Source organism: Oncorhynchus clarkii, chromosome 12 (assembly GCF_045791955.1).
Source record: "Oncorhynchus clarkii lewisi isolate Uvic-CL-2024 chromosome 12, UVic_Ocla_1.0, whole genome shotgun sequence".
NCBI lineage: Eukaryota > Metazoa > Chordata > Actinopteri > Salmoniformes > Salmonidae > Oncorhynchus > Oncorhynchus clarkii.
Genome location: NC_092158.1, coordinates 60,675,836 through 60,696,342, shown reverse-complemented (window position 1 = coordinate 60,696,342; position 20,507 = coordinate 60,675,836). Strand labels below are relative to the sequence as shown.

Here is a 20,507-nt window from a genome sequence, read left to right as displayed (position 1 = left end):
TTAGAATATGTGGACAACTACAAATACCTATGTGTCTGGTTAGACTGTAAACTCTCCTTTCAGACTCACATTAAGCATCTCCAATCCAAAATTACATTTAGAATCGGCTTCCTATTTCGCAAAACAAAGCCTCCTTCAGTCATGCTGCTAAACATACCCTCGTAAAACTATCCTACCGATCTTTAACTTCGGAGATGTTATTTACAAAATAGCCTCCAACACTCTACTCAGCAAGTTAGATGTAGTCTATCACAGTGCCATCCGTTTTGTCACCAAATCCCCATATACTACCTACCACCGCGACCTGTATGCTCTCGTTGGCTGGCCCTCGCTTCATATTCGTCGCCAAACCCACTGGCTCCAGGTAATCTACAAGTCTTTGCTAGGTAAAGCCCTGCCTTATCTCAGCTCACTGTTCACCATAGAAACACCCACCCATAGCACGCGCTCCAGCAGGTATATTTCACTGGTCATCCCCAAAGCCAACACTTACTTTCCTTCTAGTTCTCTGCGGCCAATGACTGGAACGAATTGCAAAAATCACTGAACCTGGAGACTTAAATCTCCCTCACTAACTTAAGCATCAGCAGTTAGAGCAGCTTACCGATCACTGCACCTGTAGACAGCCCATCTGTAAATAGCCCACCCAACTACCTCATTCCCCAAATTATTTATTTTTGCACCCCAGTATCTCTACTTGCACATCATCATCTGCACATCTATCATTCCAGGGTTAATGCTACATTGTATTTATTTTGCCACTATGGCCTATTTATTGTCTTACCTCCCTAATCTTACTACATTTGCACACACTATACATAGATTTTTCTATTGTGTTATTGACTGTACGTTTGTTTATCCCATGTGTAACTGTTGTTGTTGTCGCACGGCTTTGCTTTATCTTGGCCAGGTCGCAGTTGTAAATGAGAACTTGTTCTCAACTGACCTACCTGGTTAAATAAAGGGAAAAAAATATTCAATCTGATAGATCAGATTTGTTGAATGTACACCAATCTGGGCAATGGAATGGTCTGAGTTCCATTGACTCCTTTTCCACATCTATGGCCATCTGTTGTCATGTCACCTGCTAGGTTGGGAAGCGACCTCTGCTTAGACTACGAATACCAGTAGAATGTTTTTGTCAATATGATTTTCAGATCACAAAAATGTATTTTTTGGCCAGAGCTGCCTCAGCTGATACCGCTGTCTGTACTCTGAAAGTGACATTTGTTTTGCAAAGAAAGGTTGATTTGTATTTTATTTGATGCTGATATGCCAAGGTATTTGCATTGTGCCATTGTAGGTTCTTTAGACCAGCAAACATTACTTACTTAATCCTTAGTTCTTGGGAGGAACATTGGTGTGCAAACACAAGATTTATATTGTTATTGCAACCGAACAGAGAATACTGAATGTAAATGATTATTTGCTGGAACCAGGGGGAAAAAAGGCAAAAAGCACAGATAATTTGACCAAAAAAAACAAAAAACCTTGACAAGCGATAGTTCTGTGCATATTTCACCTATTCATCTTAGTTTCAGTCAAAGGCCATGCTTTAGATATACATTATTGGAGAGAAAGATTGACAGAGATCAAGATAAGAATAAAGGCCTACACATACAGTATGAACATGAGCATAGAAGATCCATTTATATATCCCGTTTATACAGTGCATTGGGAAAGTATTTAGACTCCTTCACTTTTTCCAGTTTGTAACATTACAGAGTTGTTTTAGAAATTTTAGCAAATGTATTCAAAATAAAAAACAAATACCTTATACATAAGTATTCAGACCCTATGCTTAGGAGACTCGAAATTGAGCTCAGGTGCATCCTGTTTCCATTGATCTCATCTTTGAGATGTTTCTACAACTTGATTGGAGTCCACCTGTGGATTGGACATGATTTGGAAAGGCCCACACCTGTATATATAAAGGTCCCACAGTTGACAGTGCATATCAGAGCAAAAACCATGAGGTCGAAGGAATTGTCCATCGACTTCCAAGACAGGATTGTGTCGAGGCACAGATCTGGGGAAGGGTACCAAAACATTTCTACAGCACTGAAGGTCCCCAAGAACACAGCGGCCTCCATTCTTAAATGGAAGAAGTTTGAAACCACCAAGACCCAAGAACCCTGATAGAGCTCAAGAGTTCCTCTGTGGAGATTGGATAACCTTCCAGAAGGACAACCATCTCTGCAGCACTCCACCAATCAGGCCTTTATGTATGGTGGTGGCAGCATTCTGGAGGGATGTTTTTCAGCGGCAGGGACTGGGACAGTAGTCAGAATTGAGGGAAAGAAACTAAGCAAAGTATAATGTGATCCTTAGTGAAAACCTTCTCTGAATGTGATAGCAAATTTATATAATTTTTTTTTTTTTAAGTTAACATTTCTATAAACCTGTTTTTGCTTTGTCATTATGGGGTATTGTGTATAGATTGATGAGAAAAAATAACAATTGAATCCATTTTAGAATAAGGCTAATGTAATAAAATGTGGAAAAAGTCAAGGGGTCTGAATAGTTTCCAAATGCATGGTATATACAAGTGTTTTGATGCATAAAATAAACATTGTACACTGAAAAATACACATATATTTATTATAATATGTGGACACCCCTTTTCTACCCCCTTTGCCTTCTTTATTCAGTAAACTGTCTACAGCCCAACCATTGGATGCACAGGGGTGACAACTAAATCAAATGTCTGTGTGACTAACAGACACGAGTCTACCATCAAGCAGAAGGAGAGCATAACAGGGAGGTCGGTATAAGAACGGTGCATGACAACTCACAGTTCAACATAGAGGGTGTGTATAACAGTCATCACTCCCCCAACCAATATCTAATACGACAGCAGTATTGAGTAAAAAATGAGTCAGAAACCCCCCACCCTAAAACGTGTTAAAAAAATAAATACAAAAGTTGTCGATATGACAAAAATAATTCAGGGGAATACATTGTCAAGCTGATCTAAATAAAATAAAGAATAAAAGTTTGCTCCTGCTCCGAAACAAATGTGTTGATTAACAACAAAATAACTTTGTTTTACTGAGTATTCATAACTGTCAAACTGATTACTTGAACTGTGTATTACCTGCAGAGCAAGAACATATAAATGTAACAAGTAAATGTCCTGGAGACGACATTTTGACAACTCAACTTTCGTTCTTCGGTCAGCTAAAACAGAAACTTAAAATATGGCCTTACGGGCCACTCCTATAGCAATCCAACCAGCTTTTCATATACAAGGAGAAAGCATGGTGACAATTCACATAATGCTGCACTTGGTCTCTTTTCATTGATTCCATGTCATTCTTCTTGTTGCATATACTGTTAATGTACACTGAAGTTTGGCCATAGGTCTTTGTTTGATCTTGATTAAAATGTTTCCACAACACTGTCCCCAGGTCCTGGGTTCACCCATTAACGGTAACGTGTGTGAGTGCGTATGTGTGTAAGGGATTATAACTTGAGTGTGTCTCAGGGAGGGGGCAGGGATTCAGTCCAGTTCATGGCTGAATCCAAATGGCACCCTATTGACAAGAGTCCTATGGGCCTTTGACCCTATATAGGGAATAGGGTGTCATTTAGGACACACCCCACGTGTTTACATTGGGGGTCACGTCGGATTCCCGTCACGTCCAACGACATCTCTTCCTCTGACATGCCTCAGGGTCCGACGAACACCCCTCAGAGTCATCGCTTTCAGAGGACAAGGCCCCGGCCAAGGGGGGCGTAGGGGTTGAGTCAGACCCCAAGCCCCCCACCCTGCCTTCTTCCCCCTCTGGGGCCCCCAGGAGGCCGTTGTTGAGGCTGAGGACCCAGCCCAGCTTATTGTGCAGCAGGTGGCGCAGGCCAGGGGGCAGCGGCAGGACGCTCAGGGTGTCTGGGCACTCAGGGAGGAGCTGGCGGAGGCGGGCACAGCACAGGTACTGCAGGGAAGTGGGCGTGAAGCAGGAGCGGATCATCTTCATGCTGCTCTTGGCTGCTGTGGAACACACCATGGGGTAGAAACGCTTGTTCTGTAGCGCCGTAGCCGCCACGCCTGCAGAATAGAATACACACTTTACTGTCCAGTTTAGAATGGAAATTTGCTGTCACATTACCCAATGTCACACACAAGCAAAAGGCTAGGCGCAGCACAGGGGTAAATAGATGGGTACATGCAGAGGGGGAATATGAGAAATCCTAGGTACGTTCCATGTTAATTAGGTCTAGAAGTGATTTATAGCACCAGTTTTCCCATCCCAGATCAAGCCTAGTCCCATCACTTTGAATGGAAATTTTCCTTAGAGCATGCATTGTAACCCAGGACTAAGTTTAAATCAGTGTCTGGGAAACTGGCCCCTAATGCCCATCTAGTTACATGCTGCCTAACCACCCATCTAACATGCAGTGTTGGGGAAGCTACCCTGAAAATATAGTTTATCAAGCTACCAATTGCAGCATGCCTAAGACACGTTCACGCAGATGAGCAGGGACCCTGGGCATCTTTCTTTTGGTGTTTAGAAAGGCATCTTTTGTGTAAAAAAATGTCATAACTGTGACCTTAATTGCCCACCGTCTGTAAACTGACGAGTTGCGGTTTTGTCTCACATGGGGTGATGGTTGGATTCTTATTTATCGTTGGGATCGATTTGGAGGTGGAGGGTCTGTCATGGTCTGGGGCGGTGTGTCACAGCATCATCGGACTGAGCTTGTTGTCAATGCAGGCAATCTCAACGCTGTGCTTTACAGGAAAAACATCCTCCTCTCTCTCTCTCATCCAGCAGGCTCATCCTGACATGACCCTCCAGCATGGCAATGCCACCAGCCATACTGCTTGTTCTGTGCATGATTTCCTACAAGACAGGAATGTCAGTATTCTGCCATGGCCAGCGAAGAGCCCGGATCTCAATCCCAATCCCATTGAGCACGTCTGGGACCTGTTGGATTGGAGGGTGAGGTCTATGGCCATTCCTCCCATAAATGTCTGGGAACTTGCAGGTGCCTTGGTGGAAGAGTGGGGTAACATCTCACAGCAAGAACTGGAAAATATGGTGCAGTCCATGAGGAGGAGATGCACTGCAGTAAATGCAGCTGGAGGTCACACCAGATACTGACTGTTACTTGTGACCCCCTCCCCCTTTGTTCAGGGACATATTATTCCATTTCTGTTAGTCACATGCCTGTGGAACTTTTCATTGTATGTCTCAGTTGTTGAATCTTGTTATGTTCATACAAAGATTTACACATCTTAAGTTTGCTGAAAAAAATGCAGTTGACAAATGCAGTTTGCTGAGTTTAGTTTACTTAACTAAAGTTAATTTGACAAAGTAGTTCAGCACATCCAAACTACTTTGTGATAAATGATATCTTAATCTAAAATGTCAGACTATAAATTGCAACAGTCAAATGTTAACAAAAACTGTTTCAAGTGAGAATTAGGCATGTCTGATGCCTCATCCATATTTTCTTATCTTTTTGCCCAAAAAAGTAGTGTAGTTCCAGTAGTTAGCTACAACGCTACATGGCAAAAAAGTTATTAACTACTCAAAACGCTACCAAGATTTGAATTTAGTTCAACTAGCACCAAGCTACTGCAAAACAAATTACTATGTGTAGATCACTACTCACCCCACCTGGTCCCCTTGACCTGTGACCCCGGTAATTACCTATGCACTTGCGGTTCTTAAAGAAGGTGAGTGTTCCGTGCCATGTGTCCAGGTGCACTCCGATGATTGAGCCCTGGCCGAAACGTGAGGAGAAGTTCACCTTGTCTCCTTTATGATGCAACAGACCTAGAAGAAGACGACCATATTAGCATTATAAGGGGAAAACAAAACAGGCTCACACAAAATTATTTCATGTTTCAAAATGTCTTTATCCAGATGAAGGGTACTATTATGGGATCCCCTGTGGCTCCTAATTATGCTAATTTGTATGTGGGTTACAGTCCATTCTCAACCCTAAAAAAAGAGACGATTTTTTGCACAACATTATTTGGAAATGGTACATTGATATCTTGGTTCCATTCTGGAATTTTCCATTCCAGTTAGCTCATCAAATGCCAACTAGCGTTAGAGCAATGACTGGAAGTCTATGGGAACAGCTTTCCGACCTACCTTCATACTGGATGGTCATGGCTTAACAGCTTTTGTCAAATTGACATCAAAAGTGATGTTTTTGCATTTTAGTTAACCCAAATCACCTAACCTGCTACAAAAAGTCAAATCGGACAGAAGCTGTATTCCTTCTAGTCAAAACCATACTGGAAGAAGAGACATACAAATTATATCCACAAGTTAATCTGACTCTGGGGAAGTAGATAAAAGGTCTTCATTGCCAACATCCGAAGTATCCCTTAAACTCTTGTTCGGGGGACCAAAGATTCATTATGCAATCTTACACACATCAAATCAGTTTACTTGATATTTTGATTATTTGTGAGGTTAATGTTCTATACACAGACCTTTACAAGAAAACCCACTGATCATAACAGTTTGCTGAAGGCTGATAGCTGTCACCCGCTTCCCAGAATCAAAAGAATAAAAAAAAAAGACAAATCCGACTTCAAATGAAACACTGAGATAAACATAAAATTCTATGAAGGGGATACAAAAATGTAGCCTCAAATAAATAATGAAACATGTTCAATTTGGTTTAAATAATGCAAAAACAAAGTGTTGGAGAAGAAAGTAAAAGTGCAATATGTGCCATGTAAAAAAGCTAACGTTTAAGTTCCTTGCTCAGAACATGAGAACATATGAAAGTTGGTGGTTCCTTTTAACATGAGACTTCAATATTCCAAGGTAAGAGGTTTTAGGTTGTAGTAGGACTATTTGTAGTAGGACTATTTCTCTCTATACCCTTTGTATTTCATATACCTTTTGACTATTGGATGTTCTTATAGGCACTTTAGTATTGCCAGTGTAACAGTATAGCTTCCGTCCCTCTCCTCGCCCCTACCTGGGCTCGAACCAGGAACACATCGACAACAGCCACCCTCGAAGCATTATTACCCATCGCTCCACACACTTGCAAACCGCAGTGTTTGACAACCCTGCATCGGAGTTACTAGATAGTGTGTGGCTTTCCTTTTCTTTTTAAAGAAAACAAAAAAACAGGCAACACAGGGTGATGATTTCACTGTGTATGTTTTGTAATCAAGGACATGGGTTCAAATAGTATTTGTTTTTTGAGCTATGCTTGATTGAGCTTGCCTGGCACAAATACGATAGCTCCAAAAGTGAAAACCCTGTCCAGCAAAGCAGGCACCACTCAATCAAACGCTGAACATATGTGAAAGAAACTAATACTATATGAACCCAGGAATGCTTGTGATAAGTACTATCTGATGGATTATATGGTTTTACCAGTGTAGGAGAGACCCCAGCTGTCATCATCTTTCCCCAACAGGCTGCAGAAGGTATGTCTGTACTTATCCAGGTTCACGTCACAGGTTCCGATGCCTACCATCTATACAACATCAAAAGTCTTCATTCAACATGTTCACCTTAATCACATATAAAAATAGAACAGTAATCAACATGCTTACCATCACACAAAATGCAAAAGGTTCACAAAATAAGCTTTAGGAAAGAGAAACCACTAAACTTCCTAAGGTCTTACAAGCCTAAGCCCCAACCCCCAGCAGTGGAGGCTGGTGAAGAGAGAAATTAGAGGACAGGCTCATAGTAATGGCTGGAATGGAATGAAAACAGCTCCATTCATTCCATTAAATATGCCCGTCCTCCTATTTAAAGTGACACCAGACTCTTTAAAGTGACACCAGACTGATCATTATAATCCGGTCTCCTGAGAAATGATGGATGGAGCCTCACCATATCGGTCCCGTACACTGGTGATGTCATCTTGATCTCCCAGAAGTGCTGGCCATCTGCCAGCTCCTTGGAACCTCTGATGGCTGCTGTGCCACAGCTGTACTCTGTGTGGAAGTTGACTTTGCGGTTGTCGCAGGTCATCAACGTGGCCGTGGAGCGGTTACTGTCGTCCCACACCCAGTCGAAGTCTGCAATGTCAAGAGGTCAGTGGATCCAATGACAGTTGCAACATCTCAGACACTTAGATATTTTAATAAGCAACTAATGGTGAGAGTTTAACTTTGGGAACACCCTGATACAGCTTGGGCATGAAACAGATGAAAACCCTCAGAAACCGTGTGAAATACCTGAAGGGACTACCTGAACTTGACCAATAAAAAACACTATTCCACTTCAAAACGTTTTGCTACGGTGTGCCCTTCTGAACACCACCTTAGTTTCTCCACCCTGCCCCTCCCATCCTCACACTGGTCTTCCTCTCCACAGTGGCAGTCTTTGATGCGGTGGAAGCCCCGGAGACGTGGGTTGTAGCTGGGCTCGGCCTGGGAGTCACAGGTGCAGTATGACTCTCCGGTAACGGGCACGGCACTGGGGACCGGTGGCACCACGTGCCGGTAGTCTGGCTCAGAGTCTGAGTCACTGTACTGCAGAGGGTACAAACACAATTTACAAACAGTACCTAACAGTGCTCAAATATGTCAGCTGTGCATTTCTGGCACAATGGAACCATCTACGTCAGAGGTGTCAAACTCATTCCATGGAAGGCCAATTGTTTGCGGATTTTCACTCCTCCCTTGTACTTGATTGATCAACTAGCCTTAGGTCCCTGATTAGTTAGGAACTCCCCTGACCTGGTCTTAATTGGACACAAATTGAAAGGAAATAACAAAAACCAGAAGACAATCCGCCCTCCATGCAATGAGTTTCACACCCCTGGTCTACGTCCGTCACAAACCGACCCTTACCTGTAAGCGTTCATAGCCCCACTCCTGACTCTCTGAGGCCAGTACCTGCACTCGGGAATCAGCGTCTCGCCGTATTCCACTCCATACGTAACGCCATGCCCGGCTGTTCCTGCTCCGCCTTGACATTGCAGCAGGACACCTGGGGGAGGGAGGAGTCAGGAGAGTTGGATGGACAAAGGCTGCGTCCAAAATGGCACCCTATTCAGTGCATTACTTTTGACCAGCCCTATGAGCTCCAGAAGTTGACATTTTTATAAAGTAGGCAAAAATGTGAAATGCAGTGAATTTGCTAAGTATTCAGACCACTTCACTTTTTCCACATTTTATTACGTTACAGCCTTATTCTAAAATGTAATAAATAGTTTTCCCACCTCATCAATCTACACACAATACCCCATAATGGCATAGCAAAAACAGTTTGAAATATCACATTTACATAAGTATTCAGACCCTTTACTCAGTACTTTGAGAGCCCCGACGCTCGGTCTGAACATTAACACGCATCGCTTGTGGTATGGTTTTGGAAGCATAAGGACTTTATATTTCATATCAGGGAGAAATAATTTTCAAAAAACATAAAAGGACAAATTGATACACACACGTCTTTATAGGGTTAGTGTTTCCACACCGCCATCTCCATGTTACAGTGTGTTTACGGAAGACAGAGGGACCACCTGTGCTAATTAGCTCTCTAGCATGCTCCTAACATGTGTGTAATGGAAGAAGGCCGCCAGAAACGTGTTGTCACTGAAAAACACTGGAGGCTGCAACTGTGATAAAGCCAGTTAAAAGTGTATACTTCGCATTTGTGAAATGATACTGACGCGATACGAAAGTAAAGGGCTTTATGTTTCTAGAACCATAATCGCAATTTAGAATAAATTCAGGTTTAGATAAGAGTATTTGGCTGTTTTGGCTGCCAAAGCAGTCACAGTTGCAGCCTCCAGTGTCTACCTCTTAAGATACTCTGAAGGTCCTTGGACCTTAAGGAGTAACGGTAGGCTCCTTAACCTCAAAGTCTAAGCCAGGGATCATCAAATAGATTCAGCCGTGGGAAGATTTTTTTCTTGGGTGGATTTGTAGACTGCAAAAATTTGCTAGCTAGCTAACCAACAATCGTAACCATGTGAGACAACAGGTGCTCATTGTGCAAATGTATTTATGTTTTTAACAACCATTGGAGACGAAATACAGTTTACATGTTGTCAACAATCTAAGCCAACCCTTTCTGTTTTGCCTCATAGTTGCGCACGTGTTGGTTTTGTTGCTAAACAACCAACGCGTCTATTAGTTTGTAGGCCAAACCGTTTGGATGCTACAGACGCATGTCTTTGTGAGAAGACCGATTTTCTGGATTTCTCCTGGTCTGACAAACAGTGATGTAGCTCTGCCACATTTCACAGCAGATGCAGAAGGCCGACATAGGCTCAATCCACCACATCCGCCTATGTAAAATTTTAAAAAACAAACATGTTTATCTTAGACGGATTTTGATGGGGACATTTTTATTATGTTAGACTGATGCACGGGTGCATCAATCGACTAGGGGGGTTAACAGTACATCTAGAGCTAACTGATGTCTAGCCACACCAAAAATAATGCATAAATTAAGAATTCCCATTCAGGCCGTTTAAGTTTTAAACAAATTGTCACAGTTCCGGTTTGCTAAAGGGGCACCAATGCAACGGATAGAATAATGAGCCAGATATTTCACCGGCTGTATAAATATGAAGCATCCAGTTGCTGTTTCCACTCACTACCAAATATGGTGATGAGAGGAAGTCCAGTGGCCAGCAGTGTGAGAAGATGGCGCAAGATGGATTTTGGCCATCATTCTGCTAATTTTCTCATCGATTAAACATTTGATCACCATACAGTTTTGTTTCCAAAACTAAAATCTTTAACAGAATAGACTGTTTTGTAGACTTCACCCTTTGCCAGAGTTTAAAAAAAATGCATTGTTTAGAAGTACAAGAGCGGATTTACTTATTGCACACGCACTTCCGAGTAGGCCGTTCCCCAACATAAATGTGCAAATAAAATGCTAGAACGCGGCAATAGGATCTCATTAGCTTGTGCTTGGCTCTGCCCACCTCCTTGCTTGTTCTGCCCACTATAACTATTTTACTCCCATTGCAAAACTAGTGGTACACGACTCCCAAAATTATTGCAGTCCTTACTAGGAAGATTACATTTGCGTTCTAGAGGACTGACATGAGCATGATGCTGCCCACTTGCCTATAAAAGGCCCATTTTGTTTGAATATATAAGGTGATGTGTAGGAACTAGAATATTTCTGTGATATTTATCTGTGTGCAGCCTTGACAGATCCCATGGGATGATGCGGTGCACTACACTGATAAACCTGTTCTTTGCCATGTTATAGCACTATTCGGTCGTAGCCCTATTATAGCCCTATTACTAGAGAGGTTGTTTCATCTTCAGGCATTTCTCTTAAAGGCATTTCTCTTAAAAAAATATATATTTCACTGTGACCTGTTGCTGGCTGTTAGGCAATGAGTCAGGCTGATGCGGAGTGAGTGATTGGTGGGGAGGGCCAGAGGAGGTTGTATGTTTGTTTGTTGAGAGAGCACTACAGTCATGTAGTGCGAAAGGAGAGAGCAGCACGTGTGCACATTGTGACAACTTTTTACCAGTTGTAGGTAGGCCATTTAGATTGTCATTATGGAGACAGCTATTTCTAACCCTTTATCCATAATCATATAATAATACGCTAGAATGCACATCAAGAAATAATGGAGACAAAGTGCAACAGGTGTAAAATATATTTTCACCGAAAATTCATAATTTATCTTAAAGCTATTTTGAGATGCATTACACTACTTTCAAGAGTGAACCATTTTATTGTATTTATTTTCTAAATTGTGATGTTGTGATGTCATCAACAGGAGCCATGCTTTTACTCCTCAGTTTGCTTAAAGTGTGATGAGGAGAGGTATGTGTTGAATGTACATGTTAGCAAATGTTCACAAATGTTGTTGCACTACTGTCGGTAGGAATATATATTAGCGTGAATGGGGATAATTTGAGTGCAACTTTACAAGGCTAGCCCAGCTACCGTTAGCTTAGGGTGCGGGAGAGAGTCTCTTTGCTGACGATTTTCTGGCATTATCTTTTATAAGGCAAATATACTTGTGTATGAGAGTCCAGACGGCAGCATTAACGTTTGCCTTGTAGCCATTCCACGCAGGTATGTTGTGAAATGTGAGGTTTTTGTATTTAATGTTGTGCCTAGTTAGCTGTCGTTCATTTTGTTACCTGTCCGGTCACGCCAGGAATGGCATTGTTGAAAATAAAAGAGAGCCAGCCGCACACTCTAGGAGCTCAGATGCAAAAACTTAATACCAACGTTTCGACAGCCAAGCTGTCCCCATCAGGGTATATGGCATTGTTGCCTCATTAGTATGCCTCGGGTATAATAGTACATTAAAATAAATATTTTGCACATATTAGAAAATTATTAGTGTACAACATTTATGAAATGAAATTTTAGTATTTTAAAAATATTAACATGTATAATATAATGTACAATGTATTTTTTTTGTTGATGTGAGTTTTCTCAAAGCGTGTTGAGGAGAGGCAATTACACTTGTGCATGAGTCCAGACGGCAGCATTAACGTTTGCATTCCATGCAGTCATTAAAAGAGAGACAACCCGCAGAATTGTGTCCAGAGCTTTCATTTCCCTCCCACCTTCAAATCAAATTGTATTTGCCACAGGTGTAGACCTTACAGTGAAATGCTTACTACAAGCCCTTAACCAACAATGCAGATAAGAAAATAGCCCCCCCCCCCCCAAAAAAAGTAAGAGATAAGAATAACAAATAATTAAAAAGAGTAGCAGCAGTAAATAACAATAGCGGGGCTATATACAGGGGGTACCGGTACAGAATAACACCGGTGACGAGGTAATTGAGGTAATATGTACATGTAGGTAATTATTAAAGTGACTATGCATAGATAAGAGTGTAGCAGCGGCGTAGACGGGAGGGGGCAATGCAAATAGTCTGGGTAGACATTTGATTAGATGTTCAGGAGTTTTAGAGTAGGGGGGTAGAAGCTGTTTATAGAAACCTCTTTGTACCTAGACTTGGCACTCCGGTACCGTTTGCCGTGCGGTAGCATAGAGAACAGTCTATGACTTGGCTGGAGTCTTTGACAATTTTTAGGGTCATCCTCTGACACCGCCAAGTATAGAGGTCCTGGATGGCAGGAAGCTTGGCCCCGGTGATGTACTGGGCTGTACGCACTACCCTCTGAAGTGCCTTGCGGTCGGAGGCTGAGCAGTTGCCATACCAGGCAGAGATGCAAACCGTCAGCATGCTCTCGATGGTGCAACTGTAAAACCTTTTGAGGATCTGAGGACCCATGCCAAATCTTTTCAGTCTCCTGAGGGGGAATAGGTTTTGTTGTGCCTACTTCATGACTGTCTTGGTGCGTTAGGACCATGTTAGTTTGTTGGTGATGTGGACGCCAAGGAACTTGAAGCTCTCAATCTTCTCCACTACAGCTCCGTCGATGAGAATGGGGTCATGCTCGGTCCCCTTTTTCCTGTAGTCCACAATAATCTTTGTCTTGGTCACGTTGAAAGGTTGTTGTCCTTGCACCACGTGGTCAGGTCTCTGACCACCTCTCTATAGGCCGTCTCATCATTGTCTGTGATTAGGCCTACCACTGTTTTGTCATCTGCAAACTTTAATGATGGTGTTGGAGTCGTGGTTGGCTATGCAGTCATGAGTGAACAGGGAGTACAGGAGGAGACTGAGCACGCACCCGAGGGGCCCCCGTGTTGAGGATCTGTGTGGCAGATGTGTTGTTACCTACTCTTACCACCTGGGGGCTGCCCATCAGGAATCCAGGATCCAGTTGCAGAGGGAGGTGTTTAGTCCCAGGGTCCTTAGCTTAGTGGGTCTAGGGTTTCTGGGAAAATGGTGTTGATGTGAGCCATGACCAGCCTTTCAAAGCATTTCATGGCTACAGACGTGAGTGCTACGGGTCGGTAGTCATTTAGGCAAGTTACCATAGTGCTCTTGGACACAGGGACTATGGTAGTCTACTTGAACGATGTTGGTATGACGGACAAACATGTAGAGGTTGAAAATGTCAGTGAAGACACTTGCCAGTTGGTCAGCACATGCTCGGAGTACACGTCCTGGTAATCCGTCTGGCACTGCTGCCTTGTGAACGTTGTCCTGTTTAAAGATCTTACTCACATCCGCTGCGGAGAGCGTGATCACACAGTCATCCGGAATAGCTGATACTCTTATGCATGTTTCAGTGTTACTTGCCTCGAAACGAGCATAGAAGTTATTTAGCTCGTCTGGTAAGCTAGTGTCACTGGGCAGCTCTCGACTGTGCTTCCCTTTGTAGCCTGTAATAGTTTGCAAGCCCTGCCACATCCGACGAGCATTGGAGCCGGTGTAGTATGATTCGATCTTAATCATGTATTGACGCTTTGCCTGTTTGATGGTTTGTCGGAGGGCATAGCGTGATTTCTTATAAGCTTCAAGGAGTTCCGCTCCTTGAAAGTGGCAGCTCTACCCTTTAGCTCAGTGCGAATGTTGCCTGGAATCCATGACTTCTGGTTGAGGTCACTGTGGGGACGACGTCATCGATGCACTTATTGATGAAGCCAGTGACTGAGGTGGTGTATTCCTCAATGCCATTGGAAGAATCCCGGAACATAATCCAGTCTGTGCTAGCAAAACGGTCCTGTAGTTTAGCATCTGCTTAATCTGACCACTTGTTTATTGACCGAGTCACTGGTGCTTCCTGCTTTCATTTTTGCTTATAAGCAGGAATCAGGAGGATATAATTACGGTCATATTTGCCGAATGGAGGGCGAGGGAGAGCTTTGTACACATCTGTGTGTGGAGTAAATGTGGTCTAGAAATGTTTTCCCATCTGGTTGCACATTTAACATGCTGATAGAAATTAGGTAAAATGAATTTGAGTTTCCCTACATTAATGTCCCCGGCCACTAGGAGCGCCGCCGCTGGATGAGCGTTTTCCTGTTTGCTTATGCTGGTATACAGCTCATTGAATTTGTGCCAGCATCGGTCTGTTGTGGTAAGTAGACAGCTACGAAAAATACCAGAACACAACGCAAAAAGGTACCAGTACAGAACCTGTTACAAAAGTAGTGGAAAACGCACTAGAGCGCATTACATAAATTCACTCGGAGGTGGTTTAAACTCCATTCCAACGCTGACTACTTAAAGAAAAAGGTATCAAGCGCAGTGCTTTATGCATGCTCAGTTCTTGGGTCTCGGGGGCTACCCGAGTGGAAATTTTAAATGGAAGTTATGAAACTCCCTCATGTGGTTCCTTTTATGGGGAAAAGTCCTCATTGAAACTGACTTTGGCTAAATGTGGAGAATTACAAATTTGCCTCTGTTGGCCATCAAGTACCCTATTCATGTATATGCCATCGTAGGCTACCATTTGATACAATAAATATGCTGAAATTAAATGACGATATCACTGGAGTCATTGCAAATCAATTTGTGCCACTTGTGTAGCCTACCTGGACCTGGCAAAGCAATTTAATAAATAGCCTATGACTTCAGTTTGTTGATGTAGCCTTGTGTTATTATGAACACATTTGATTGACGGTAACAGTTGTCAGATTAGGCTACAGGTAAAACAAATACAAATGAAACATGGCTGTTGTTGACAAGCATATTCAGTTCATATGCATATTGTTCATATTTAACTGAGTGATTGAAATTATGACCCATCCTCAGTAGCCTATACCAGCAGGCTATTTGGGAAACAAGCACTTATGACAAAATCGCCTCACTATTCATTAATTAGTCTTAATTTGAATTTAGTAAGCTGCTAAATCGTTCAGTTTACAGCTTGCCTACATCTTATCTAGGATACTGTAGACTATCTGAAATTAGATGTAGGCCTATACGGGGCTATAGGATACCAGCCTTTAGCTAAGCAAACTGTCATTGCATTCATAAATCCAGATCTGTGTCTGTAGCCTATGCCTATTGAAATGACAAGTCAATCTCGCAAATGGGCCATTTATAATGGTTTGCAGTCTTAATATTTGGCACATAAAAGCACAATTGCCAGAAAATAGTCTAACAGTTGTTTTATGTTCATCCAAGTGTTTCTTGCTCAGAGATTGAGATCCTCTGTCTAACTTTCATCACTCAAACTCTCCTGTCGGATTTATCTATAGTTATGCACATGCAAAAAAGGGATTTATTTACATAAAATAAACCAGGTTCAAGGCCTGAATGCTGATTGGCTGAAAGCTGTGGTATATCATACCCTATACCACAGGTATGACAAAACATTACTTTTTACTGTTCTAATAAGTGGTAACCAGTTTATAATAGCAATAAGGCACTCTGGGGGTTTGTGGTATTTGGCCAATATACCATGGCTAACGGCTGTCTGCATGCACTCCCCGTTGTTTAGTGCGTAAGAACAGCCCTTGGCCATGGTATATTGGCCATATACCATACCTTATGACATAATAAAGGAATTTGAATGTGGCAAGAGAAAATATAATTAACCCTTATTAAACTCGGCAGATCATTTTCCACCAATGGATGTCGGTTTGACTGCTATGATAAGCAATATCATCCGATCAGCAATATCATAACTTCCGATAATTATTTTGAGGAAACCCGAATTATGCTTCTAACGTCGTTTCACGTTACTATGACAATCCTCCTAAGTGTCTCGATAACGTTATGGAAAAATGGTTTGTCGTCGAAATTTGGCAACTCCTCTCTTGCTGGGTGGAAAAATGTGGGTTCGTTTTCCAAGCCTTTTGGATGGGATTTGAGTGGTAATTGGGCTAAACATTTTAGCTTCACCTGGCAACCCTGCCTACTGTACACTTCACACACATGCACATATTTTAGCTAGCTATATTTTACTTACCTAGTTGCTGTGCATAAAATATCTGATCAAATTAAGTGACGAGGCCACTGATTAGATCATGCAATCAATCATCTCGTGCATTTCGTCGGGTACGTTTTGGGCCTAACGTTAGCCGGCTAGCGGAACAGCCATAACGTGCTGCAACATGTTGTCAATTTAACTAACGTTAACCGGCTAGCTGTGCCTCCTTGGTCAAGAACTACAAATTTACATCATGGCAAAAATTGTGGAAATAATATGCATCATAACTAGTTACATATCTACAGTTAGTAACCTTTCTCCAACATGTTTTTGTTGACGTTAGCTAGCAAGTACCTTGCTGGATAGCGTTAGCGCGATTGCTAATGTACCTGTACTGTAACGTTACCAGCTTGCCAGTCGTCCGCTTCCTGTCTTACACTTAAAAATAATCCCTCGGTTTTCGTTAAACATCACAGGACTGAATACGCCAACATCTTAATCAAACATTTGCAGTTAAGTACATGCTAGTCGGCCAACAGAGTAAAGAGTTTCTCAGCCCAGAGGCGCAACATCGCGAGACTTCCGGGAACGCTTGCAAAACAGACCAGGCCTGGGTTTGAGACTACAATGGGATACGTACATTTTTTCCCCCTTACGCTTCGAACACACCGACTGCGTCCTGCGTTTCGATACACCAGACGTACATTCATTTCCAATGGAACGCTGCATTTCCCTTGCAGCATTGCGTTGCAGAGGCAGATGCAGTGCGTTCTGTGTGGTGCATCAAATTGTTTGCGTAGATTTGACAGAAAGTAGAAAAATATGAATGTAGATTTTTTTTTTGCACACATATTCAGTAAAAATGTGGGATTACATAAAAACAGTTTGATTGCATAATTTCTTTACATTTTTTTATGAATTTATTTGCTAAGTATATTATTTATTCGATGACATCCACAAATTAATTGTGAGAGCCTATAATATAATTCCCATCCAAAATGCAGTTTTGGAGCGAAATGCAATAATAAATAGTCAAGATAGCAGAGTAGGCTCTTTCAACAATGAGACCGACGTTGAGGAAGGTGGTCTTGATCGCGCTGTTGGGCCGGGACCAGCCCCGTCGAAAGCCCAGGTCTGTGTGGGTCCAGAGACGGTTAAAGTCCCGAAAGCAGGCAGGGGAGTTCCACCGTTTAATTCAAGAGCTTCGACTGTTTGGAGAGGAATTCCGAAGTTACTTTCGTCTGGACCGAAGCCAGTTCGATCACCTGCTCCAGGTGGTTGGAACCAGGATCACCCGGATGGACACCAACTACCGGGAGTCCATCAGCCCAGTTGAACGCCTGGCCTTTTGTCTCCGGTAAACTACACTCTAGTACATTTTTAAAGCCTTTGATACCATAATTGATTGATATTTGATGCATTGTTTTTATGTGCAACCTAACTAGCTAAAGGGCTCTAGTTAATAGTCCATATTTGACATTATATGTACTTTTACAGAATGTTCATTGGGACTATAACTTTTCCCAAAATTGGTTTATAATCCTTTTTGAATTATACAATGTTACCAAATGAAAAGAAAGGTGCCTCCTGCCCTGATAAAGGTAGGCTAGTCTTCTCCAGGACCCATTGTTGTTCAAGACAGTTAGTCATTCATGACATTCTTATTGGACTCACATACACTCAGTGAAAAAGGTTCCAAAAGTGTCCTTCTGCTTTCCCCATAGGATAACCATTTTTAGTTCCAGGTATAATACTTAATACATGGAACCCAATAGGGTTCTACTTGGAACCAAAAGGGGTACTACCTGGAACCTAAAAGGGATATCCTATGGGGACAGCCAGAGAACCCTTTTAAGTAGATAGTACCATTCTTTCTAAGAGTAGAGTTGGCCTGGACTACAGTTTATTGATATAGTCATAGACTGAATTGTACTGTTTCAAGGCATTGTTAATGATGGTTGATGAGTATTACAATATAATTAGTAAAGCATAATAAACAGTAATGATGAGTAGATATAATATGTGGGTGGAATTCAAGTTATACACAATATTGATCATTATTTTGAATTATATTTTAGATTCTTGGCGACAGGGGACTCCTACAGGACCATAGGATTCAGCTTCCGAGTTGGACGGTCCACGGTGGCAGGCATTGTCCCCTCTGTGGCACAAGCCATTTGGGACTGTCTGGTTGGTGAAAACATGCCTGTCCCCAAGGAGGAAGACTGGAGGGCCATCGCTGCCGAGTTCCTGGAGGTGGAATTTCCCCAACTGTCTTGGCTCCATTGACGGGAAACATGTAGTAATCCAGGCTCCACCGTGCTCAGGTTCGCAGTTCTACAACTACAAGGGTACATATTCAGTTGTACTCTTGGCTGTAGTAGATGCCATCTACTGTTTCCGTGTTGTCGATGTTGGTGCTTACGGCAAGGGAAGTGATGTCGTGACCCTCCGAGACTGCCTTTGGCCAGGCACTTCAGGATGGCACCCTGGATATTCCACTACCTGCATCACTCCCTGGGGCTGAAGACCTGGGACCTGTTCACCACGTCTTCGTCGGTGATGAGGCCTTCCCTTTAAGACCCAACCTCATGAGGCCCTACGCTGGACGCCAGCTGCCATTGCCAAAGCCTGTAAGGATCTTTAACAAACGACTGTCCAGGGCAAGGTTAGTTGTTGAATGCGCCTTTGGGATTCTGGCAGCCCGATGGAGAATGTATTGGAGAGTGCTTGGTCTCAGCCCCTCAAATGTTGATGCCTGCGTGAAGGCCACATGTGTTCTCCACAACTACCTGCGGAGGTCATTCCAGGAGCCGCTCCGGATGGAGATGGGCACGCCAAATGGTCACCTTCCTGATGTTACCAGGGCAGGTGCCAACAACGCCCCCAGACAGGCACTCCAGGTGAGGGAGAAGCTGACCACCTACTTCTCATCGCCAGCAGGTGAAGTCCCATGGCAGTATGCCGTGGATTGAAACGACTCTTTTAATTAAGAGCCCCATAACACAAAGGTTATATTAAGAACCATCCACCGTTGTCCATAAAATTGCATTTTTCAATTTGGGAGTAAAAACCACACCTTAACCCCTTCCCTCTCCCATTAACGTCAGTATTATACACACCTGGCATGGTACATCAGGTGAGCGGGAGCACTAATTAAGGTTATACGACATACAGTTAGTATGATAACAAAGGGAAAGGGTAACCTAGGGTCCATACAAATAGTACAGTTTACCACCATGTTCACTGGCCTGACAAAATACAGGTGGAAAAAAAACTAATTAGGAAGAGAATGTGTTTTTACTTTCATCTTGTCTTAGATCAGCAAAGGTGTAGGGAAGAAATAAGCAGATTAAGTCTAAATTAGATATTAATAAACAACTGACTATGAAAACATTATAATTTAATAGGTATTCAAGTACAGGAAAGAACATGACAGGTATGTGTGTTGTAAAAATGTTTTAAAAAATACTATTAGAGGTGTGTGCGTGCGTGTAAATTATTATATATATTTTTTAATTAATGTGTAAGCCTGTAATCTGTAAGAGAACAGCAAGAGCATGTATTTTTGGTACAACTGCAAACCGATACAGGGACTACTCATAAAGCCTAGACGTAGTAGGGGAACTTCAGATATGACCATAAAGAGAGAGAGGGCAGGGCACTGGAGATCTGAGGTACGAAGAGGTGTGTGTGTGTCTCTGTCTCTGAGAAAAAGGGAATAATATGTAGCCATAACACAGCTAAACAAACAAATGTCCCCTGGACGTCACGGACCAGTCGATGGAACATAACTTCACAAAAAGTTTCAACACCCTGGTTTTCA

The 20,507-nt window shown here is 42.5% G+C and overlaps 1 protein-coding gene and 1 pseudogene across 1 annotated transcript; one reads left to right on the top strand and one right to left on the bottom strand.

The window, feature by feature from the left end:
- Window positions 1-1,221: 1,221 nt before the first annotated feature.
- LOC139420912 (SPRY domain-containing SOCS box protein 3-like) lies at window positions 1,222-17,328 on the bottom strand. Its single transcript, XM_071171330.1, has 7 exons — window positions 17,071-17,328; window positions 8,792-8,930; window positions 8,293-8,470; window positions 7,827-8,014; window positions 7,359-7,461; window positions 5,658-5,783; window positions 1,222-4,048 (listed from the first exon to the last, which is right to left on the bottom strand). The coding sequence occupies exons 2-7, from the start codon at window positions 8,915-8,917 to the stop codon at window positions 3,639-3,641; spliced, it is 1,131 nt and encodes a 376-aa protein (XP_071027431.1). The 5' UTR covers window positions 8,918-8,930; window positions 17,071-17,328; the 3' UTR covers window positions 1,222-3,638.
- A 414-nt stretch (window positions 17,329-17,742) lies between these two features.
- LOC139420911 (uncharacterized) lies at window positions 17,743-19,964 on the top strand (annotated as a pseudogene).
- Window positions 19,965-20,507: the final 543 nt, after the last annotated feature.

Coding starts and splice junctions, on each gene's coding strand:
- LOC139420912 (XM_071171330.1), bottom strand. CDS start 8,917: ATGTCAAGGCGGAGCAGGAACAGCCGGGCATGGCGTTACGTATGGAGT. Junction 7,462..7,826: donor CAGTGTACGGGACCGATATG/GTGAGGCTCCAT, acceptor GATGTTGTATAG/ATGGTAGGCATCGGAACCTG. Junction 5,784..7,358: donor CTGGGGTCTCTCCTACACTG/GTAAAACCATAT, acceptor GTCTTCTTCTAG/GTCTGTTGCATCATAAAGGA.